Genomic DNA, 22,015 nt, shown 5'->3' on the forward strand with positions numbered 1-22,015 from the left:
CCCATGGTACAAGAATAATAATAAGAAAACCTACAATAACAATAGGTTTCCTCCTGACGGAGGAATCCTAACTACAAGACAACCATATCAAAACATAGCTTTACAACAAAATCCCAGGCTGAGGAAAATATTACAAAGTTGTTTGTTTGACTTCTTTTTGCTTCGATTTTTTTAAAGTTACAGAGAAATAGACACTGTGCAATGCAAAAACCCTGTTTTTATAACTGAAAAATACGTCTGAGGGGATTCGCGAGGTGTTTGAGCCAGCTTTCTAATGTTAGCATGCTACTGCTCACAAGGTAAAGATGGGTTTATACCAATCACAGCCTTGCAGGCTTCGTGTGGCTTGCGTAGCTTTGTCGCATAGTTACAAAATTGTGAAGGGGCTTTTATACTCGGTTTTAACGTAGATACGTAAGCACGTAAGATACATAAGCGCAGTTGTAAGCCCCTTGCGCAGTTTACATAACACGTAAGTGCGTCCGTTAAAATTTGTAACTATCCAACAAAGGCTACGCCAGCCGTTCACAGCCCACAAGACTGTGATTGTGATACACATTGAGTGACAAACACATTTAGTTGTAGCAACCCATTTGGCTGCTACATACCAGCCCCTAATTGTTAATGGCAGGCAGACATAACAATTCAATGAACAAAACAAACAAACATATTGCAATTAGCCCAAACATGAGCTAATAGGACTTAACAGGCATAATTTAAAACTTCAATTGCATTAGATTTGGTTTGTAGTCTTGCAGAACGTACACGACCCTTTTTATCTGTAAAGACCTCAAGAATTTTGCCCAATGGCCAGGAGCCTCGAGGGGCTGAAGAATCCATCACCACTACAATGTCTCCCCTGCTCAAACTTATTTTCTACTGGTTCCATTTTTGCTTCTCTTGCAAGTACTCTCACACCCATCGTTTCCAGAAAAAGATCTGAGATGTACTGAATCTGTCTCCATCTTCTTTTCATGTATTGGTCATGAGGCCCAAAGACTCCAGAGGGCAAGGCTGGTTTTCCCCTTAGAAGTGGAAGATGATTAAGAGTGAGAAGCTCCAAGTCGTTCGGATCATTGGAGAGCTGGGTAATTGGGCGATCATTGAGAATGTAAAGTGGAGGCCAAAGCACTGTATGCAGCCCATCGTCATCTAGTGTTTGCTGGCGCAGAAACAGAGCTGAGGACCCTTCTCACTAGCCGGATCATCCGCTCCCAGACACCACCATGATGCGAGCCTGCTGGTGGATTGAAACTCCAATGGTTTCCGACCTGAGAAAGTACTCCTTGAATCTGGTCGTGGTTTAAAGCAGAAACAGCCTCCCTCAGTTCTCGTTCTGCCCCAATAAAGTTTGTGCCATTGTCCGACATTAGTTGTACCACTTGGCCTTTCCTACTGATGAAACGGTGCAGGGCATTAATGCAGGCATCTTGTTCCAAAGGCACACCCAGTGTACAACAGGGACATTACACATTGAGTGACAAACACTTTTAGCTGTAGCAACCCATTTGGCTGCTACACATGTACTAGTCTCCAGTGTTTGTACGTACACCACACCAGCAGACCAGCACCTCTCTTGTATTGCTTAACTGTTTAATGTATCATCCCGAGATGTTTGCATTGTGATGTGCCTGTGTAGGTGGTTTTAAGGTATGCGACAGATGGATCTCCTTCTCCTTTTTTTTCCTCCCTCTCTTTTTTTTCTTCCACTTTTTTTTGACTGTTTTCTCAGTTAAACTGCATTGTCCCACCCTAAGCTGCTCTGGTAACCTCTCAAAATGTTACAACACACAGATGCATGCGCACACACACACACGCACACACACACACACACACACACAGAAGCACACACACACACCCTCCCTCTCCCTCTTTTTTATTCTCTCCTTCCTTTTTTGTCTTAAATGCTTAAGATGAATCACACTAGTGACTAGTAGCTCTCACAGGAGCACACACACCGAAACACACACACAGAAGCACACACACAGAAGCACACTCACACACACACAGACACACAAAGTAACCGAGGGACAGAGATCCCCCGGCCAGAGAGACAGAGAGCCCACGACCGGAAGGGGGAAGGATAGAGACCCCAAGGCTGGAAGGAGCTGGGCTAACGGACTTGGACCGGACACCGAAGCAGGAAAGTAATAAGAAGAGAATTGTTAAGAAGGAAGAAGACCCTGTACACAAGACGGGAAAAGGGATCTCCTGTGTGTACTTGTGTTGGACTTCTGTTTAGTTAAATAACCTATTTCTCCCCTGGAAAGGTAAACCTGATAGGGCCATGCTGCAAAGTGGGGACCTGATCATCACAATAAAATTTGAATAATGACCAGCTCACATGTTTTTATTTGTTACAAATATACAGACTACACTTGTTGTACCTGGAATCATGTTTGAAAGAGTTTTGTGGAATCCTTCCAGGCTGTTGTTTCCACGCAGACATTTGTATAAGGTCACATCCATGTTGTGGATGGTTGTGGTACGCAACACCCTATACACGTGCATGTCTGGTGGATCCTGGATGCACTCCAGGTGTTACTGCTGTCCTGCCCACATTTCATCAATGGCGTCTGTAAATACACACACACACACACAGTGTTATGTTCATTCTATACTGTCCGTACCTATGTTGTTAAAATATCATAATTTCATACCAGGTGTTTTGAAGAGGCTCACTCTTCAATGGCCAGGTGGATGAGGGCCCTGCGCACGGCAACACCCACGGTCCATGTACAACATTTTGGGGACAGGTTCCAAGAACAGTTCCAGATTCTGCGTGGACTCCTCACAGGTCAGTACAAACAGAACGGTTTCCTCCCCATGCTGGTGACCACTCAGCTGAGGCTTCACCCTCCCCAGGCAGGCTGAGACTTCACCCTCATCAGACAGCTGAGGCTTCACCCTCCCCAGGCAGGCTGAGACTTCACCCTCATCAGACAGCTGAGGCTTCACCCTCCCCAGGCAGGCTGAGACTTCACCCTCATCAGACAGCTTCTTCACCATCTAAACAATGTCAAATTTGCATGATGTGATAACCTCTGTTAGATTTTATTGATATGTCAGCACAGAGCCAAAAGTGGAGAGGATCTGAGTGCGATAGTCCTGCACATTGTTGGCCTCTGCGAGTAGGAAAGCTAAGAGCCGCACAAAGGGAAGCTCTTTTGGAGGAGGTGGAGCCTGGGAGATGTGCCCTAATGCAGAGACGATCCCTCCGGGTTTCACTACAGTCGTGAGGAGTGTGGTGTACAGGTCCTTACGCTGAAGATACTCTTCAACATGATTCTCCTGTATCTGCCACCACACCTTGACCATAGTGTTCCCTTCGGTCCGGTCCCTCAGAAGGCGCACAACATTCCTGTCCTCACCACGCCTGTAAGTAGAGTCACAATCAATATGTTGAGGTTGATTTTTGAGTGGCTGTCTTTAAATATTTGTCATTATGGTTCAGTGTACTCACATGCTGGTAAGGATGGCAGGGAACATAGGTTGATGAGCCTCGCTCAGCTGTGTTAAAATGGCCAGATCACAGGCAGGCCACAGACCCATTGTGCCTCCTTCTCCGCTCCTGGCTGCCTTTGTACACGGTCCACACCACAGCACCTCAGTCAGCATCCACTCAGCACACACTCTGCAAGGAGCTTCTCTCCAAACAGGTATGACAGAGACACACATGTGAACAGGTAGAATTGAATAGAATTGAATAGACATGTAACACACTGACTTCACCTCCAGGATCATTATGACTGGGGTCTCAGAGCCATCAAGTCAGTGCTAGTGGTTGCAGGCTCACTAAAGCGAGAGGACAGGAACAAGCCTGAAGAGCAGGTAATCGTGGGAAATGTAGTTTCGATTAAATGACATAGCTTATTGCTTAAGGAAGAGCCCAGGTGACTAGTTTCCAAATACTCCTAGGTGCTGATGCGTTCCCTGCGGGACTTTAACCTGCCCAAGATCGTGACCAGCGACGTTCCCATATTCCTGGGTCTGATCAGTGACCTGGGACACAGAGCTGGAGCAGGCGGTGCGCCTGGCCATCTCTGAACTCCGTCTGCAGCCAGAGGAGAACTTCATCCTGAAGGTCTGTGTGTGTGTGCTGTGTGTGTGTGTGTGTGTGTGTGTGTGTGTATGTGTGTGTGTGTGTGTATGTGTATGTGTGTGTCTCTGTGTGTGTGTGTATGTATGTCTGTGTATGTATGTCTGTGTATGTGTGTCTGTGTGTGTGCCTGTGTGTGTGTGTGTGTCTCTGTGTGTGTGTCTCTGTAATATCTGTTACTCTGTGATATCATTGTGAATAGTAAAAGTGTAATGAATCTGTTTGTGGTATCCTCAATTACACTGTGATCTTACGACAGGCTCAAGTAAGGTGTTTGTGTCCCCGTCTCTTTAGGTCACTCAGCTGGAGGAGCTGTTGGCTGTCAGGCACTCTGTGTTTGTGGTGGGCGGCCCTGGAACAGGAAAGAGTCAGGTAAAGCCATGACTCTGGTGAAGCACCTTCATTTTATAGAGTTTACCTTACATGATGTGGTGAAGAACCTTCCTGCCATAGTGTTTACTTACATGATGTGGTGAAGAACCTTCCTGCCATAGTGTTTACTTACATGATGTGGTGAAGAACCTTCCTGCCATAGTGTTTACTTACATGATGTGGTGAAGAACCTTCCTGCCATAGTGTTTACTTACATGATGTGGTGAAGAACCTTCCTGCCATAGTGTTTACTTACATGATGTGGTGAAGAACCTTCCTGCCATAGTGTTTACTTACATGATGTGGTGAAGAACCTTCCTGCCATAGTGTTTACCTTACATGATGTGGTGAATCACACGTACTTCCTCTCACATGAAAGGTCCTTGTAGTCTCTGAGTATGAAGTGTAGTCAGAAGAAAAGAACCTCCAGGCGTTACGTTCTGTAGCTTGTGCTTTGTTGTGGTTGTCATGGTTACAGATCACCCTTTTGGGAAGATTCTGCGTTCTGTGTGAAATAATTGAAAGTCTAAAAAGTTGTAGACACTTGTTCCCTTGACTGCTCAGTGTTATCAATATATTTATATATATATATATATATATATATATATATTTATGCTGAGCAATCAAATGAGAAAACTATCTACAACTGAATATATATATGAAATAATAAATAATAATATATATATATATATATATATATATATATTCTAGATGTTTCCTCATGTGATTGCTCAGCTGTGTGATATTGCATAGTAATAGGTCCTATCTCCCTCTGATGAGTCCTATCTCCCTCTGATGAGTCAGATCCTGAAGACGCTGCACCGGACCCACTCCAACATGAGGCTGAAGCCCGTGTGGAACGACATGAACCCAAAGGCCGTCTCCACTGATGAGCTGTTCGGGTTTCTACACCCAGCCACACGTGAGTGGAAAGACGGTGTGTGCGCGTGTGTGTGTGTTTGTCATTTTGTGTGTATATGTAGTGGAATGTTTTGGAGAGATAGAGTGTATGTGTGTGTGAGTGTAAGAGTGTTTTGGAAGGAAGAGCATGTATGTTACTTGCTTGTGTGCATGTGTGTTAGTGTGTGTGTGTGTGTGTTAGTGTGCGTGTGTGTTAGTGCTAGGAGGAAACATGACAGTGGAATGAGAGAACTGTAGACAGATCTGTGTGTGTTTCAGGAGCGAGGCGGTACTTGAACCCCAGTCTCTAGCTATACTCATGCTCACCACAAAAGCAGAGAACTGTCAACATTCTCAGAGGTCACAAAAACTCTCAGGAGGCAGGAAACAGTAAATATATTGGCTCAGAGAGAAACCAGTAGAATATTTTGCTTGGACAGCAAAACCAGAGGTTTGGTACTTATTTGGTATAAAGACTGAGCAAAGACAGATTAAAAAAGGACTGCTTAAATACACAAAATAGAAGGCCATGTGATTATGACAGTGTGTGTGCCCGAGTGTTTCATAGTGTCAAAATAGCAGGCAATGTGATTCTGACCGTGTGTGAGTTTGTCATGGTGTCTGTCGCCATCTAGTGGTCAAAATAGCAGGCCGTATGTGTGCCTGAGTGTGTGCCTATCTGAGTGTGTATACATGTGTTAGTTTGCTGTGTTTTAGCACCATTCTTCTCTCTCCCAGGCCTATTCTCTTCTACCATGAGAGAACTTTCTAGTATGTCTCATGACGGACCCAAATGGATTGTTCTGGACGGGGACATAGACCCCATGTGGATCGAGTCCCTCAACACTGTGATGGACGACAACAAGGTCTGTCAGTCACCATAAATACAGTATGAGCCAGTGTCTCTGTGTGTGTGTGTGTGTGTGTGTGAGAGAGAGAGTTTAGGGGTTAGTTACCATGCCAACAGTTGGTGTATATCAATATAATGTCTGAATTCTCCTGTGTGTATGTGTGTGTCTGGCTGTGTCTGTCTGTGTGTGTGTGTGTGTGTATTTGTGTGTCTGTCTTGGTCTGTGCGTGTGTGTGTGTGTGTGTAGGTGCTGACGTTGGCCAGTAATGAGCGTATTTCTCTGACCACCTCCATGCGCCTGGTGTTTGAGATCAGTCACCTCAGCGCTGCCACCCCGGCGACCGTCTCCAGGGCGGGCATCCTCTTCGTCAACCCCCAGGACCTCGGCTGGAGCTCGTGAGTGTCATGGAAAGTCACATTTTGAACATGCTACATGCTTTTACTCATGCAAAAAGGCAGACCCCCCCCCCCCCAACACAAACACACACACACTCACATCTCCCATTACTCTGAGAACAAAAAGAAAGCAATCTGTCAGTGTCATTAGCCTTAACAAGTGTTTACTAAACAAGTGTAAATAAGCCTTTCTTGAACATGCCTTTGAGGCAGCAAGCATTTAGTCTGGAACTTAAATTTTAGCTACCGAAGCCCTATCTAGCCCTAGCACAGATGTGACGTACCTGAAGGACATATGGGGGGGGGGGGGTAATCAAATCATAGGAATTTCTTTCTTTTTTTCTTGCATGTTTACATACATAGTAATAAATATTCAAATGTAGGTTCAGGGCTGACAAACACGCTAGGGAAGGGAATTAAATGGAAACAAACTATAGCAGGCAAGGACTTACCTTAGAGGGGCGGCAGGCTAACTGGGAAGTGTGCTTCAGGGTTCACACCACCCTTGTGAAGGCAAACACAGAACACCACGCGAAAAGTGACCAGAGTGACACAGCAACCACACAGCAACCAATGATCACAATTGAGCATGCACTGACGGGACTCCCCCACCAGGTGGCTAGCCCCCTCCAGGATAGCACAATGCCTGCTCATACAAACAAAAGGGGTTAAAGAAAAATGAAACACCAGTCGACCCCAGCTGTAGGGAAAACACACACATACACAGAAACTACAGGCAAGTAGTTCCCCCTCTCACAGGATACCTGTCCTAACAGAAGTACCATAAACATGCAAACAATACAAACATAACACAGGAACAAACGCGTTGCACAACTATGCGCAGGTACTGAAATAAAACACGGACCACAATAACAAAAACAAAGCAACAAGTTAAGCACGACGAACCAAGCAATTCAACTAAGTGAGACGTCAGACACAAGCAAGCACAAGAAATAAGTAACTGAGGAACACGTTAACAAATGACAAGGACAAGCCGTTTAGGCTACACGGCAAAGTGTGTAAAGCACCGACGCAAAACCCAAACAAACTCGTGAAAACCAAAACAAAAGAAGACAAGACAAGAGTTCGTGTGGTGACTCCAGCCCTCCATCAGGCCGGGTCGCGTGGTACTCGGAGACACTGGATGCCACGGGAACCCGAGTCCTCACTGGAACTAGGATGGACAAGAGAGTTCTCGAGGTCAGCGAAAGAAGAGAGGACCACAAGTTCACAACCCAAGGCGCGGGAGAAACAGGATGCCACACTGCACAGGACGTAGCAATTCACAATATCAAGGCACTGCAATCTTCCAGGCCTTTATAGCCACACCCAAGCAGTGGCCACTAATTAATCAGGTGGGCTAAACGAGTGCAGTGACGTGAGCATAGGTGAATTCATCTCACTACAATAACAATGAACGTTAATATTGAAATATTTATCTCACTACAATAACAATGAACGTTAATATTGAAATATTTATCATGAAACGTAGCCCAGAACCTAGGTAGAAAAGACAGCCAAGACAGAGTCTATCATTTAAAAGTACTCAAAACTCGAGTAGGCGGAGGAGCTTTTACTGAGAAAATCGCAAACGGTAACGTTACCTGTCAAAATAACTCTTAGCCTACTAAGTCAAAGGCGATAAGCCATCCTCCTCTCAATCACGAGTAATGACATTAAAATCTACGCACGCTGTGAAACGTAGACTAGACCGATTCGAGATTCGAGAACCGAGTCCAGGATTGGATCATTAAAGTCTTGTCAATTCCACTTTTGAAAAGGAACATTGTCGCATTAAGGAATGACTGAGTGACATCCCCCAGCCACCTTTGCAGAATATTTTAAATCATATTTTAATATTTGTGTCGTAAGCAATTACAGTTACAGTTACAGTTGTATGCAGATAGTAGTAGACTTTAGGCCAGGTTTTATGCCATTTACGTGTATAATGTTCTTTAGTATGCTTTTCACTCACCGTTGGTGTGTCTTTTATGACACACCTATGAGACTGCCTGTATTACAGCATACGGCATCTACAGAATGCAGCCTTCAGAAAGTACCGTCCAAAATGTATCTAAAAGCTCATATACCAGATACAAACTTATCTACCAGTCAAATCCACGGTCATACATTACACAAAGGCCATAAACTAGGGTATATTGAATCTACCCTATGACCATTCGGGATGACTACTCTAGATGCAAATCACTGTTCATACTGCTGTGAAACTGCTAGAGTGAATATCTGAATCAAAAAGGACCATTAACTCAACTTTTGGAAACTGTAAAAATATTATCGCTGTACATGTAATTTGCTGCAGATTAAGTATCGTCTGGCTGCTGACTCAATTAGGAGGTTTATGATTGGTAAACTCAGGATAACAAGCAACAAAGGCAAGTGTACATTTATGATTATAACTTTCTGATGTGCATGTGGGGTTATGTGTGATCCGATATTACCAGTAATGCAATCAATCATTATCTCAGCCATGTCTCTCATTTACTAGAATCCTGTAAACTGTAGCCTATACGTTAAACTAATCATCACTTTTCTTTAGCTCTAGCCTTATGAAGAACAACCGAACTGACTGGTGATACTGAGCATATTGGCACATTTTTATTGTTTTGAGTAGACATTTTTTCCTTCAAGTACTATTTGAGCTGAAAGGAAAGTAACGTTAAAATGATGTGATGAAACAGAGGGTTATAGTTTGGTGATGCTATCAATGATAAACGGAGAGCAAACTATAGCGGTAAGAGTTACTCTTAGCGAGCGGTTGGGGGTGCAGTGGCACCGCCTGGTTTCATCGGTAAGACACCTCAAGACTGAGGTGAAGTGGAAAGTGGATGTATAAATACAGAGATAGGACACGAAAAATGTTCTCCCTATTCTTACCACAGTATCTTCAATCCGACAAGTCCAAACGTTTACATTTTTAAAGCGGGTCCTTACTCCTTGTAGAGCGGGTCAAGGCGAGCTAATGGCAACGCTACAGTTGCTTTCCTTAAAAAAATAGTCCTCAAACTGGAAAACTGGACTGTCTGGATATAATCCATTTCGGTAGAATTACTGTATTGGGGATGTGTTGAGGGTGATGCTGACAATGTATTAGCAGTGAGCACGAGAGGTACAAGTGTACTGCAGGAGGGTGACTGTAGTTGTGTCAGTGACATGATGTGGGCCACTGATGATGAATACTGGGACTTGGTATGGTCTTGTGTTAAGGAAAACAGATGTTTATTTGTATGTGTTAGCATATGTGATCCGTAAACTTGTCTCCAGTGTGTAAGTCCTTCAATATGTGCCGTGTTGTGTGATGTGCCCTATTATGTGTTTTTCTCCATGGGTTACATACCATAAACCCTTAGTTATTATTATTTATTTCGGGAACATGCACTGTACTTAGATATACAAGTCAAAGTGGCCTGTTAAATGAAGAGACCATTTATTTCTGTTATTTTAACTTCAGAAATGACATTAACACAATGCCTTAAGTTACATAAACTTATGTTAAATCTGCTTTACTAAATTATTTATGTACATTCAATTACAGCCCTGATGACTTCAGCTCCCAAGTTGAGAGTGGAGGACCTGCAGGGTCTCCCTGTGATGGCTGCACGTCCACCACACCAGCAGACCAGCACCTCTCTTGTTGCTGTGGTGCCACTGGTAGCCCGGGATTTCCACTGCAGCGAGGTGTCTGAGCCCATCCCTCCTTCACAGAGAGCAGAGAGAGAGGCTATGAAGAGAGAGGCCCAGCGACAGCGAATGGAAGCAGCCAAGATCACAAACTACGGCAGGAATTGCAGTTTGTTGGCTGACCGACAGCACTTGCCCATTCAGTGGCCCACTAGGTCACAGACAATCACAAGAGCAGGAGGGTAGAATAAGATATAACCAGTTTCTGTCCCACCAGTTTCCATCTTTTTCTGTGTTTTCTGTTTTTTAAGTAGCTTGAAGGTGATACTATATTCTCTTTGATTCCCTCCATTTTTATGATTCTTATTCTAACTGGCTTTTGGATACGCACTTTTGCCCATAATACACTGATTGTATGAAAGTATTAAATTAAATATTTCATATGAATTATATTATATATTTAAATAACTATTCAATTATGATACCATCATACAAATACAACTTATCTAATGAAAGATGTCTAATATCCTCTTCTTGATTTGATTCTTGTTTCCATTACCCTACAAATGTATGAAATCAAAAATAAGGCAGAAATGACAGCGAGAAACCATCATAAACACCCAAGTAAATACATACTGTAAGTAGATAAACAAGTTCATACATTAGAGGTGATGACCTCATGTATTACAGTTTTTCCTATTGGTTAGATACACTATGTCTCAGTGCTTGGTAAACTTTCCGAATGTCTTCACACAGCGTGCTTTACAAACACACACTAAAGAACACCACGCTACCGTCACACTGCTGTCGTAAACATACCAAATGTTGTAGAGTTAGGGTTCACTTTTTTCTCCATTTTGTTTCACAACAATACCATATGTGACATGAGCTGTAAGGGGGAGCCCCACAGCTCTATCTAAATAGCCAGACTACGCCATCCTGGAAATTTCAAGGTTCAATTAGGCACACCAGCCTTTAAAACACAGGTTCAAACACACCACGCAGGAGTCCTGAATCCCATACTCATCTATTTATTAGAGAAAATGTAAGTATGATAAGTATGCTTGCCAAGGCAAAGGTGGACTTAGAAAGACGGAGAGGGTTTAGTCAAAAGTATTAATCTTATTAGTGTTATTTCTCACCTCTGTGTTGCATGTGAATGCTCCTCCAGCAGGGGGGTGGCGCAGCCATATGTTGGCAGGAATGAGGTATGGTCTTAGTGTACAGATTCACTAATAATCACTTCAGCCCCAGAATCAATGACACCAATATCTTGACACCATTAAGGCTAATGCATACCTGTGGCTGTATAGTATTGTTGTTGCTACTGGCTGTGAACACATACGCATCATCGCTGCTAGATGAGTCTTGTGTGTTATCTTGCTAGTGATGTACACTTTCTTGTGCGTTTAGCGTTGTTTACCAGTGTCTCTACATTTCCGCTTGCCGTCCTGTCCAGGCTGCTGTTGTTTTGGCCTGCACGTCCTCGCGAAGTGGTTCAGTTTACTGCATGCTTTACATGGCAGTCTCCTTCCTGTTTGTATTTCCTTCCGCATTTCCTGTACTGGTTGCTGGGCTCGGCTCTCCCGGCGCCTGGCTGGCAGTCCCTTCTAATGCTTTGCATTTACTGACGCAGATACACCCTGTTCCATGCCCGCTGCGTCTTGCTCGGACAGTTCTAGTGATCTCCCGCGCTCAAAAAGATGGTCCAGGCAAGTGTCAGGCTTCCCGTACGCTCGTCTACTAGCCTCGATGAAGTGCAGCTTTGAATCAGCTGCGCTTTGAGATTCTAATTGACATCAGCAAACTCGCAAGACACTACGTGTCTAAGTTTTCGCCTGGCTGTTACACTGCTTTTCTAAATATGTATAATTGGTACTGAACGTTCTTTTAAGGTTCAAAGTATGTTAGGATCTTCTGCTTAACTTCCGCATGTTTGTCTGCTTCTGCTGCTAGCGTGTCATAACTGGTGGGAGTGGTTCCAAAGACGGAACGAGTTCTGATTGGGTAAAGGTAAAAGACGGACCTACTTCTGATTGGCCACAGTGTCACGCGCAAGAATAAGGGAGGACCTATGAACCTTCATTGCGGACTGCAATAAACCTCACATCTGCTAATTCAACCACTCGGCTCTTGAGGCATTTTACTCTTTTTACAAATGTAAAAAATGTAAAGAGGGTAAGTGTACCATCATAAAATAACTTGGAATGTAGTAATCTGCTTTTGTTACCGTCTACTACACAGTAAAATTCATAGAATTGTCTTTCGGGAATAACGTTAGTGAGTGTGAAAATAGTACATCAGTCTTACCCCAGTCCTGGTGTTTAGGCAACGGTAGTTTCCATTATGTTGGTAACAGAAAAATCTCTTGTATTTGAGCAGAGAAGCAAATCACTATATTATGCATTGTAAAGTGGCTGATAAGCTTAACAGCTGTGTAGGTGATTTTGAAAGTATATACCACAGGAGTACCACTATGGAGAAACCCATTGACAAAAGCTAAGCTAGCTGATTGAACAAAGCAGTTTTAATTGCTAATTGAAGCTTTAAGAATTATTGGCTTCCCAGCCTGGTGGTCAATTTATCGAGACTTCTAATGCACTAGAGGGACACCTGCTGGTCAGTGAATAAATGGCATAGGACTCAAAAGTGAAATGGTGAAAAAAATGAATTCGTTCATTTTAGGTAGTTATGCTGAATGTACTTCCATAATGAAATTAAAACCCTTCAGTTTAACTAGCCACCAGCCTTGATTTCATACAAATAGTGAATCTTTGGCAGAAGACTGCCTCTAGTGTATGGTGGCACAACGGGTGGCTTCAACGCTGCACAAACGGGCGATCCAGTTTCGATTACCGAGCGTATGAGTTTTAATACGTTGCTTTGGATAAAAGCATCTGCTAATTATCTTTCCCGTATCTATCGTGTATGTGATTTTGGATAATTAGTCAGTGCTTTTGTAAAACAAAGGGCAGTGTGAGTGCTTTTGGTCAACTGGTCAGCAGGGCAGTGAAAGTGCAGGGCCGGGATTGGGACTTTTCAGAGAAAAGGTGGTGAACGTGATTTGTTGAACTAGGCAGTGGATGTGCTTGTGTGACATGAGGGAAACCCATTTTGTTTTGTTTTTAAAACAATATTTGCTCCAACATTTTCGGGCTTCTCTCCTGCTTTATAAAACACCTCATCACGGATGATCTGCTTAAGGTTCCTTCCTGACTAACAGGGAGTTTTTTCTTGCCCGTGTTGCCATTGTGCTTGCACTAAGGGGGTTTCAGGCTCTGGGCTCTGTAAAGCGCCTAGAGACAATTGTATTGTTATGGCGCTATATAAATAAAATTGAATTGAATTGAATTGAATGATGCTGGGGTGCACAGTGCTGTAATGGATTCTCAGATGGTAAATCAGCAGGGGCCCAGAGGTTCTCCTCCACAGTCTCCCTGAAGAGCTGCTGACAGCGGGTGTTGAGGCGGCCAATCAGCGGCGCCGAGTAGGTTCTGTGGTGACGTCCTTTGAAACCAAACACAGCATCCTAGCTCCTGTCTGAGTTCCACTGTGCAATGCCACTTATCAGGTAAACCTGCAGATCTGCACAGTTATAAATATACAGAATACACTTGTTGTACCTGGAATCAGAAGAGCTTTGTGGAATCCTTCCAGGCTGTTGCTTCCATGCAGACATTGGTAGAAGGGCACGTCCACGTTGTTGATGGATGTGGTACGTGCCACCCTATACACGTGCATGTCTTGTGGATCGTGGATGCACTCCAGGTGTTACTGCTGTCCTGCCTACATCTCATCAATGGCGTCTATAAATGCACACACACACACACACACACACACACACACACACACACACACACACACACACACACACACACACACACATTCACACACACAATGTGTTATGTTTATGCTACACTGTCCTCTGAACCTCTGCATGTGATGTTTCAGCTGCTCCCTGGAAATGTGATGGCAGTCCACATCCTCATCTGAGAGAAAGTTCAGCATTGCAGGTCTCTGGCTCTGTCAGCCTTGATGAGCAGCTCCAGGTCTGTGGGGTTGTATGCCAGCACTGCCCCAGCTATCAGACTTGAACACAGCGTACTTGGAATGAGGGTCTGTGCGGATGGCTGTGTCAAACCGGTGGATCCAGTGAAAGATGTCCAGACACACAACCATCCCGTTGTCCACCCGAAGCTGGGACAAAGCCTCCATTGCTGTTGGACCCTGCACACTGCAACACCCACGGTCCATGTACCACATTTTGGGGACAGGTTCCAAGACTCTACGGCACACTGGTTCCAGCTTCTCCGTGGACTCCTCACAGGTCAGTACAAACTGTTTGGGAGCGTTTGTTCCCCATGCTGGTGACCCACTCAGCTGAGCCTTCATCTTCCCCAGACAGCTTCTTCACCCTCCCCAGACAGCTTCTTCACCACCTAAACAATATGTCAAATTTGCATAATGTGATAACCTCTGTTAGATTCTATTGATATGTCCTTTTTTCTTCAAAAGTGTGAAAATGTGTTCAATTTAAAACTGTATGAAAACAAGACAATACTGAAATATTTTTTTGTATCAAACTGTATGGCATTATGTTTTGATTTACATACGTTCTTAGTGGAATCAATACTGTATTTTTAGCACCGAGCCAAAAGTGAATGTCTGGGTGTAGTAATCCTGCACATGGAAAGGGTGGTGCAAGAGCCGTGCAGAGGGAAGCTCTTTTGGAGGAGGTGGAGCCTGGGATGTGTGCCCTAATGCAGAGACGATCCCTCCGGGTTCCACTACAGTGATGAGGAGAATGGTGTACAGGTCCTTGCGCTGAAGATACTCCTCAACGTGATTCTCCTGTATCTGCCTCCACATCTTGACCATAGTGTTCCTTCGGTCTGGTCCCTCAGAAGGCACACAACATTCCTGTCCTCACCACGCCTGTAAGTAGAGTCACAATCAATATGTTGAGGTTGATTTTTAAGTGGCTATCTTTAAAGTTTATCATTATGGTTCAGTGTACTCACTTGCTGGTGAGGATGGCAGGAAATATAGCTTGATGAGCCTCGCTCAGCTGTGTTAAAATAGCCGGATCACACGCACTCCACTGACCCATTGTGCCTCCTTCTCCACTCCTGGCTGCCTTTGTACACGGTCCACACCACAGCACCTCAGTCAGCATCCAGTACCAGTTGGATACATCACAGATGTGACGTACCTGAAGGACATATGAGGGGGGGGTAATCAATAATCAAATCATAGGAATTTCTTTCTTTTTTTCTTACATGTTTACATACATAGTAATAAATATTCAACTGTAATGTAATTACTCTCAACACAGGTGACTTGAGTTAATACCCGGTGGTGGTAGCCAGACTTGTAGAGGTGCACATTATGTCCTGTACCCACACACTTGAGGACACTTCAGGGAGTACCTCCACTCCAACACTCCGCCACACAAAGACGTGACTGAGCACCCCAGAGCACCCCTGACATAGCCGGGAGGTTGTGGTGGGTAAAACCACATACGGTCTGATTTCATCACCCGTCGCTTCTTGAGCAGACCAGTGATGTCCTTGTAAATTTGCACAGGGGTGAACAGCCCTCTTTCTGTGTCCTCTTCGAGCTAGGATATGTCGACAGATGGGATGCCATTGGGGTCTTCCCACAGACGCACCCAACCCTCTAGCTTAGCTCCACCTGGAACACACAAAACAACAATTGGTTATCATTGTGTACAAAGTAATGTTAAATATAAAACTAATTTACAGAAAAACAAATTGTTCTCATTTCCACTATTTGCATATCATGACAGTGTTTCCCCTACCGTTATATTAGGGGGGCGCCCCGCCCCCCCCAACGGCACCCCCCGCCCCCCCCTGGAAGGTCAAGTTAATTTTGTTCAATTTTATTTTCTATAAAGCGCCAGATCACAACGGAAGTAATTTAAGGTTACCTTTCCTATAGAACAGGTCTATAGCTTGTTATTTTATTAAACAAAATAAATAGCCTTATGTTATTTATCTTATTTACACGACGGCATGTAATTTCTGTCTCTACATGGTCGCGCATTTACAATTCTCTGCTCTCTGTATCGCGCATGGCGGAGTTCCGCCGCGATGCGCACAAACACACACACACAGACACGTGCGCGCACACACAGGTGAGCACGCTCCCACCAGCGGAGATAATTGGGCTTAAGAATCAGTGCACAGCTACGGACACTTTTAAGCTTTAAAAAACTAATATCCAGGCGTTCATGAATCCGGCAGAGATCTTTTCCTAGGTAGGGTCGACAATGAGGCCCAGTGAGAATGGCTAAAACAGACGTGGAAACAGAACGTACGTACAGAAAATTCTGAAATAGATCTGGCTTCCATTTTTTATCATTTTCCGCGAGTTGTGCGTGGCCCTTTTTACATACAGTCTGGTAATAAATCTATGAAATGTAACGAAAATTATTTATTTTGCTGTGAATAATGAAGGAAGCAATAAATCCGATTATTTGCCAAACCCTCAAGAGCTGCCATGGAGATGTAACGTTACTTTCTGTTTGAAGAAAAGGTAGCAGCTAGTGTTGAAGAATGGATGACTTGAAATTGGACGACTTAAAATTAATATATGAAATTGAACATCAACACCTATACGGATAAAATAAATAAACAAGGATAGCAAAACAGATTGATAAGCAATGAGACCGGCAGAAACACAGGCAGGACGTCAGATGACGAGACAGATCATAGTGACACAGGCTGGGTTTTTTTTTTCGTCATATGAAGGCTGAGACATTCATAACATTTTATTCAGTCTTACTGGTCCTTTTGTAATGCCAACATGTGCACTTCGTTGTGGATAAGTAAAGCCTATTTAGCTACATTTTTGTAGTCCTTGTAATCTTTTGTTTGGCATATTGGTGAGGTTATTAAGAGGACCATTTCTCAATCGTTTTGTTCTTGATGAATTAATGTTTGTTTATTAATCAATTATTTTTCAACAAATAACTCAATTATAATTACAAAGAGGACAATTCACAACTTTTTATCGCAACTTTCACTTGTTTCGCCAATTTCATTGCAACAAAAACCTAAAAATAAAAACTGTCATCGCAACTTTTTGGAAAAGCTCCTGCGAAATCAGGAATTTTAGGCCGCAAATATCTCAATTTTTTTTCTTCTAGAAGCCCAGAAAGATACACCACTGCAGCGACAAAAGCTGCATACTTTGTGGATAATTGTCATAAAAAGACATGTTCCGATGTTTAGTTGTTATATTAACTGCTGTCATTAAAAGAAACACATGAACACCATGATTCCTTTAAGCGTTTGTGTCGGCGCGCCGCACACCGTGCCGCCCCCCCCCCCCCCCCCAAAGCTGTAAACCTAGGGGAAACACTGTCATGTGAATATCACTTACAGGAGAGTCAGTCTGAGGTGATTCCATGGGATAATCTGGGGTGTGGACGGGGACTCTGTGGGCTGGCTAGTGGATAGGTGCTGCTTGGGGGCAGACAGCGGACTCAGGCTGCTTGGACCCGTCTGTGGGCCGGGAACCCTCGGACTGGGACTTCAGAGACTGACTGCTAGACGGCGTGACCGAGTCTAAGAATTTACAGAAGAAAGTAGTTTTGTATTTAAAAATATTAACTCTGAATCTCACTTAGCTTCTCACTTTTATGATGTACCAGTTTTTAATTACCAAAAGCAAACAAACACATTTAGTCAAAGTGATTAAATAATATATTCATAAACTGCGCTATTCTGCTCCTCCTGTTTCATATACACTTACTTGCTCCTTGTCTCCTTGTCATCAATATGTTTCCTGAACCTCTGAATCGCCACACTTGTGATGTGGGTCACTGGCGTGTGCAATCACCTCCTCACATAACTATGTGCCTACAGTATCATGTCCCTCTGCTCATCACTGGATTGCTCTGGCCTGTCCTTTTGGGTGAGCTACTGACTGTACAGCTCCCACATCTCCTGAAAGGTGTGATCCTCAAACCCTCTCTGACCGTAGATACACCGGTCTTTGTTGGCCTCCAGGAGAATGTGGGAAGATCTCTGCGTATTCTGTGAGGTAATCTTTCACCCCCCTGGTTCACTATCTCTCCCTTCCTATGTGGGTTTGTCACCTCTGATCTGTGCTTGTCAAGTATGCTGGAATCATATACATCAACTTAGTACTGTCATCATTAACATCACTGCAGAGTAAAGACACATGAATAACAAACACTGATAATAGCCATAGTTTTGTGCAAACAGATATACAGGTAATTTATTAATTTAATTTGTTGCCAGCCCCTAAAATGACCGATTTAGGGTGCTTTCAATTAAAGCAGTGATGTAAGAACACTTTGTAACATCTTCCTAAAATTTCAGCTTGATCTGAGCAAAACCTCAAATATTACAGCCCAATATCTGGCGTCTTTTTCAGTGTGATAAAATATGTTATTCCAGTTTGTAGCGAAGGGAGAGCGTGGTCACCCCACATGGATTTATACCTGGGTCTACAGGGTGCCAAACATGCACTCTGACTGCCATACCAATGAGCCAGGCTCCATAGTGTGGCAGTCAGAGCACACACTCATCTGTAGTGACGGCACTTCGTCACACTGCCCTCCACTTCGGGAAGTGCACCCTTGCGCTTCATGCACATAGGCATTCCTTGCGCATCCACCAACCATACTTCTCCCATCCAGAGTGCCCCCCACACACAGACACACAAGTGCTTCACCCATCTTTGGGCCCCCTTACACAGGGGTCAACCTACCTGGGGACCCTCATACAGTTTTACGGCCACGCCTCCGATGACCTCACGGCAAGCCATCCCACCTCTGACACCATTTGTAGGGAACGGAGAGCATAGTCACCTCACCTCACCTGGCCTGGCTACAGGGTGCCAAACATTCACTCTGACTGCAGTCAGTCAGGGTGCATGTTTGGCATCATCTAGAACCAGGTTGATCCGGAGGGAGGGAGGGAAAGAGAGAGAGAGAGGGACGGAGAGGGGAGAGAGAGAGAGAGGGTGAGGTGACTATGCTCTTTGTATGCTACAAATGGTGTCAGAGGTGGGATGGCTTGCCGTGAGGTCATCGGAGGCGTGGCTGTAAAACTATATGAGGGGACCATGGGCTTTGGGCAAGGTCTACCATGTCACGGGAGCGGCTCAAAGCCCTGGTGGCCATGTTACATGTAGTAGACCCCAGTGCTGAGGATGGAAATGATAAGATGAGAAAAGTCAGAACTTTCCTTGACCATTTCAAGGAGCGCTGCAAAGCCCTGCATCAGCCCCTTCAAAATGTGTCCGTTGATGAGCGAATGGTAAAGAGTAGGCCCAGATCTGGAATTCGTCAATATATAAAAAGGTCCAACTTTGGTCCAAGGCTTGTCGGCCTCTTGGCCCTTTCCATCTTGGTCTCACACCTCGCCCTCTCGCTGGTCTTAGGTTGGCTGCCAGATTTTCAGGAGCACCCTCATCGTTGCTCTCCTCGTGCCTAATATTGCCATTACCTAAGCTGAAAATCAATTGATTGATTTTCTATTCTTCTTTTACACTCACATATATATATATATTATTTTACAGGCGTGAAAATACAAGAACACAAAACCTTGAGGTCTCAAATCAACAACGAAATATTGACAGAACTACACTAACTAACTACACTAAAACCATAAGTAACTGTCAAAATTGTTCATGAATTAGGTTAGAAAAATATCTTGAAAGGAAAATAAATACTCCTTTATCTCTTCTTATAAATGTCTTGTAAGTCCCTTCTTGCTTATGCCTTTCAAACGCCAAAATGAAGACCCAGTAACATGTTGGTTGCTATTAGTACAAGGTGCGTACTACAGCTTTGCGGGAAACGAAACACATGTGAATGTTCGCCCTAAAAAATGTCTTATAAATCTACAAATCTAGCCAAGTTGAGAGCGAACACAAAAGGAAATACAAAGGTTGGATAAAGTTTATTATTTACTCCGAGAAACAAATGAGGAAAGCATGCATTTCAGTTACTACTTGTTGGGTGTGTGTATTTACGATGAAACGTACCCTTAAAAAAAAACAGCAGGGGAGAAAAGTGCTCCGACTCCAAAAAAAACAGCAGGGGAGAGTCTACTTTTCTGGAGTGCTCCGACTCCAAAAAAAACAGCAGGAAGAGACTACTTAAGTCTGATTCCGAGGAACCCCAGCGAGGCAGTGATATACCTCCTAAACAGAAATGACTGTTCATTACTGTTCATTACTGCTGTGAGCCTGCTTGAGTGAAGGACTAAATAAAAAAAGCCCTGTCAACTCAACTTTTGAAAACTATAAGAATATTTTCGCTTTGGACTTTTTTGCTGTAGATTGAGTATTGTCTGGCTGCTGACTCAACTAGGAAGTTTATAATTGGTAAACTGAGGATAACAAACAACAAAGGCAAGTTTGTATATTTATGATTATAACCAGTGGCGATTTTAGCCTGAAATTTCTGGTGGGGCAATTTTGTATGACGTTGTCACCGTCACAAAAATAGAGGTAGCTGATTATTATAAGCAGTAGGCCTATTGTGGTATATCTTACAATCCACTAGGGGCGTTACGCTAGGATAATGAGATACCTGAGGAAATGTAATTGAGTATGATTGATGAAGAAGTGAAGTAAAGTATAGTTCTACACTACGTCTGCTCCGTTGCTTGCTTTCACCCTAATATACAACATATTGGCGACGAGGATATGGCACTACTCAGCCTGACACAACCTCTACCGTTCCTACAATCACCAGGTGAACCTACAATTACTTTTGATACCTGGCTGAGAAGTTTTGAGACGTACTTGATTGCACTGTCCGAGAAGGAATTGGCGGACAAAAGAAAGCGCGCGCTCTTGATTCACTGCATGGGTGTGGAAGCACAACGAATTTTCTACCATCTCGAAATGGGGACATCATACGAAGATGCTACTAAAGCCTTGAAGGCCTTCTTCATGCCCAAAGTGAACGTTGTGGCCGAAAGGAACAAGTTCCGTCTACGCAGCCAAAACGTTGGTGAGTCTGTTGTTCACTATATTGCTGCCCTGCGCGAGCTAGCCTCTACCTGCGAGTTTGGAGAAGTGACAGATGACATGATTAGAGACCAACTGGTCGAGAAAACCAACAGTTCCAGAATACGAGAACGCTTGCTATTAGAAACTGGACTGACTTTACAAAAGGCTGTCACGCTTGCTAGCCAAATAGAAACGGTGCTTGCCGAGGCAAAAGCGATGGCTAAGAACAGTGGCGGTTCTACACGGAGGCCTGGGGTGGCCCGTGCCCCCGTAGACATATCCCTGGCCACCCCGTGCCGACCAAATAAAAAAAATATGAATTTATTATGATTTTACACCCGAGCGCCAAAAGCAGAACTAATGCGACGCAACGTTCTACACGGGTAAATTAAAGCGGCGCACCTAAACACTGTAGTTTACCAGGTGTGGTGCTTGTCGTCGAATGAGAACTCAGCAACTACTATTCATAGAGACCATGTGACGTCACTGTGTCTAAGCGCCGCCATATTTGTGTCCAACACGGACACAGTAGTCTAGCTGTGCGTCAGTCACAACCCACAGAAAGTTCAAATGCCCGGGATATGTTTTGCTGTTGGATGCGACAACTGTCGCCAAAGAAACCCAGATATACAATTTCGTTATATTCCAAAAGATTTAGGGAATGACTGACATGTTAAGTGAAATGTAGCACGTTGATACAATCGTGAATAATTACTGTGTCTTATTAAAGCTAAACTATA

At 43.9% G+C, this 22,015-nt stretch overlaps 1 protein-coding gene and 1 long non-coding RNA gene across 2 annotated transcripts; both read left to right on the plus strand.

Moving 5' to 3' along the window:
• Positions 1-3,627: 3,627 nt before the first annotated feature.
• On the plus strand, positions 3,628-3,999 carry LOC116218212. Its single transcript, XR_004162738.1, has 3 exons — positions 3,628-3,659; positions 3,739-3,831; positions 3,919-3,999. It is a non-coding gene; the product is annotated as an uncharacterized LOC116218212 (long non-coding RNA).
• Positions 4,000-6,036: 2,037 nt separating this feature from the next.
• Positions 6,037-6,685, plus strand: LOC116218146 (dynein beta chain, ciliary-like). Its single transcript, XM_031558552.2, has 2 exons — positions 6,037-6,237; positions 6,469-6,685. The coding sequence occupies exons 1-2, from the start codon at positions 6,127-6,129 to the stop codon at positions 6,619-6,621; spliced, it is 264 nt and encodes an 87-aa protein (XP_031414412.1). The 5' UTR covers positions 6,037-6,126; the 3' UTR covers positions 6,622-6,685.
• Positions 6,686-22,015: the final 15,330 nt, after the last annotated feature.

The sequence above is a fragment of the Clupea harengus genome, chromosome 21 (assembly GCF_900700415.2).
Source record: "Clupea harengus chromosome 21, Ch_v2.0.2, whole genome shotgun sequence".
NCBI lineage: Eukaryota > Metazoa > Chordata > Actinopteri > Clupeiformes > Clupeidae > Clupea > Clupea harengus.

Coding starts and splice junctions, on each gene's coding strand:
- LOC116218146 (XM_031558552.2), top strand. CDS start 6,127: ATGAGAGAACTTTCTAGTATGTCTCATGACGGACCCAAATGGATTGTT. Junction 6,238..6,468: donor CTGTGATGGACGACAACAAG/GTCTGTCAGTCA, acceptor GTGTGTGTGTAG/GTGCTGACGTTGGCCAGTAA.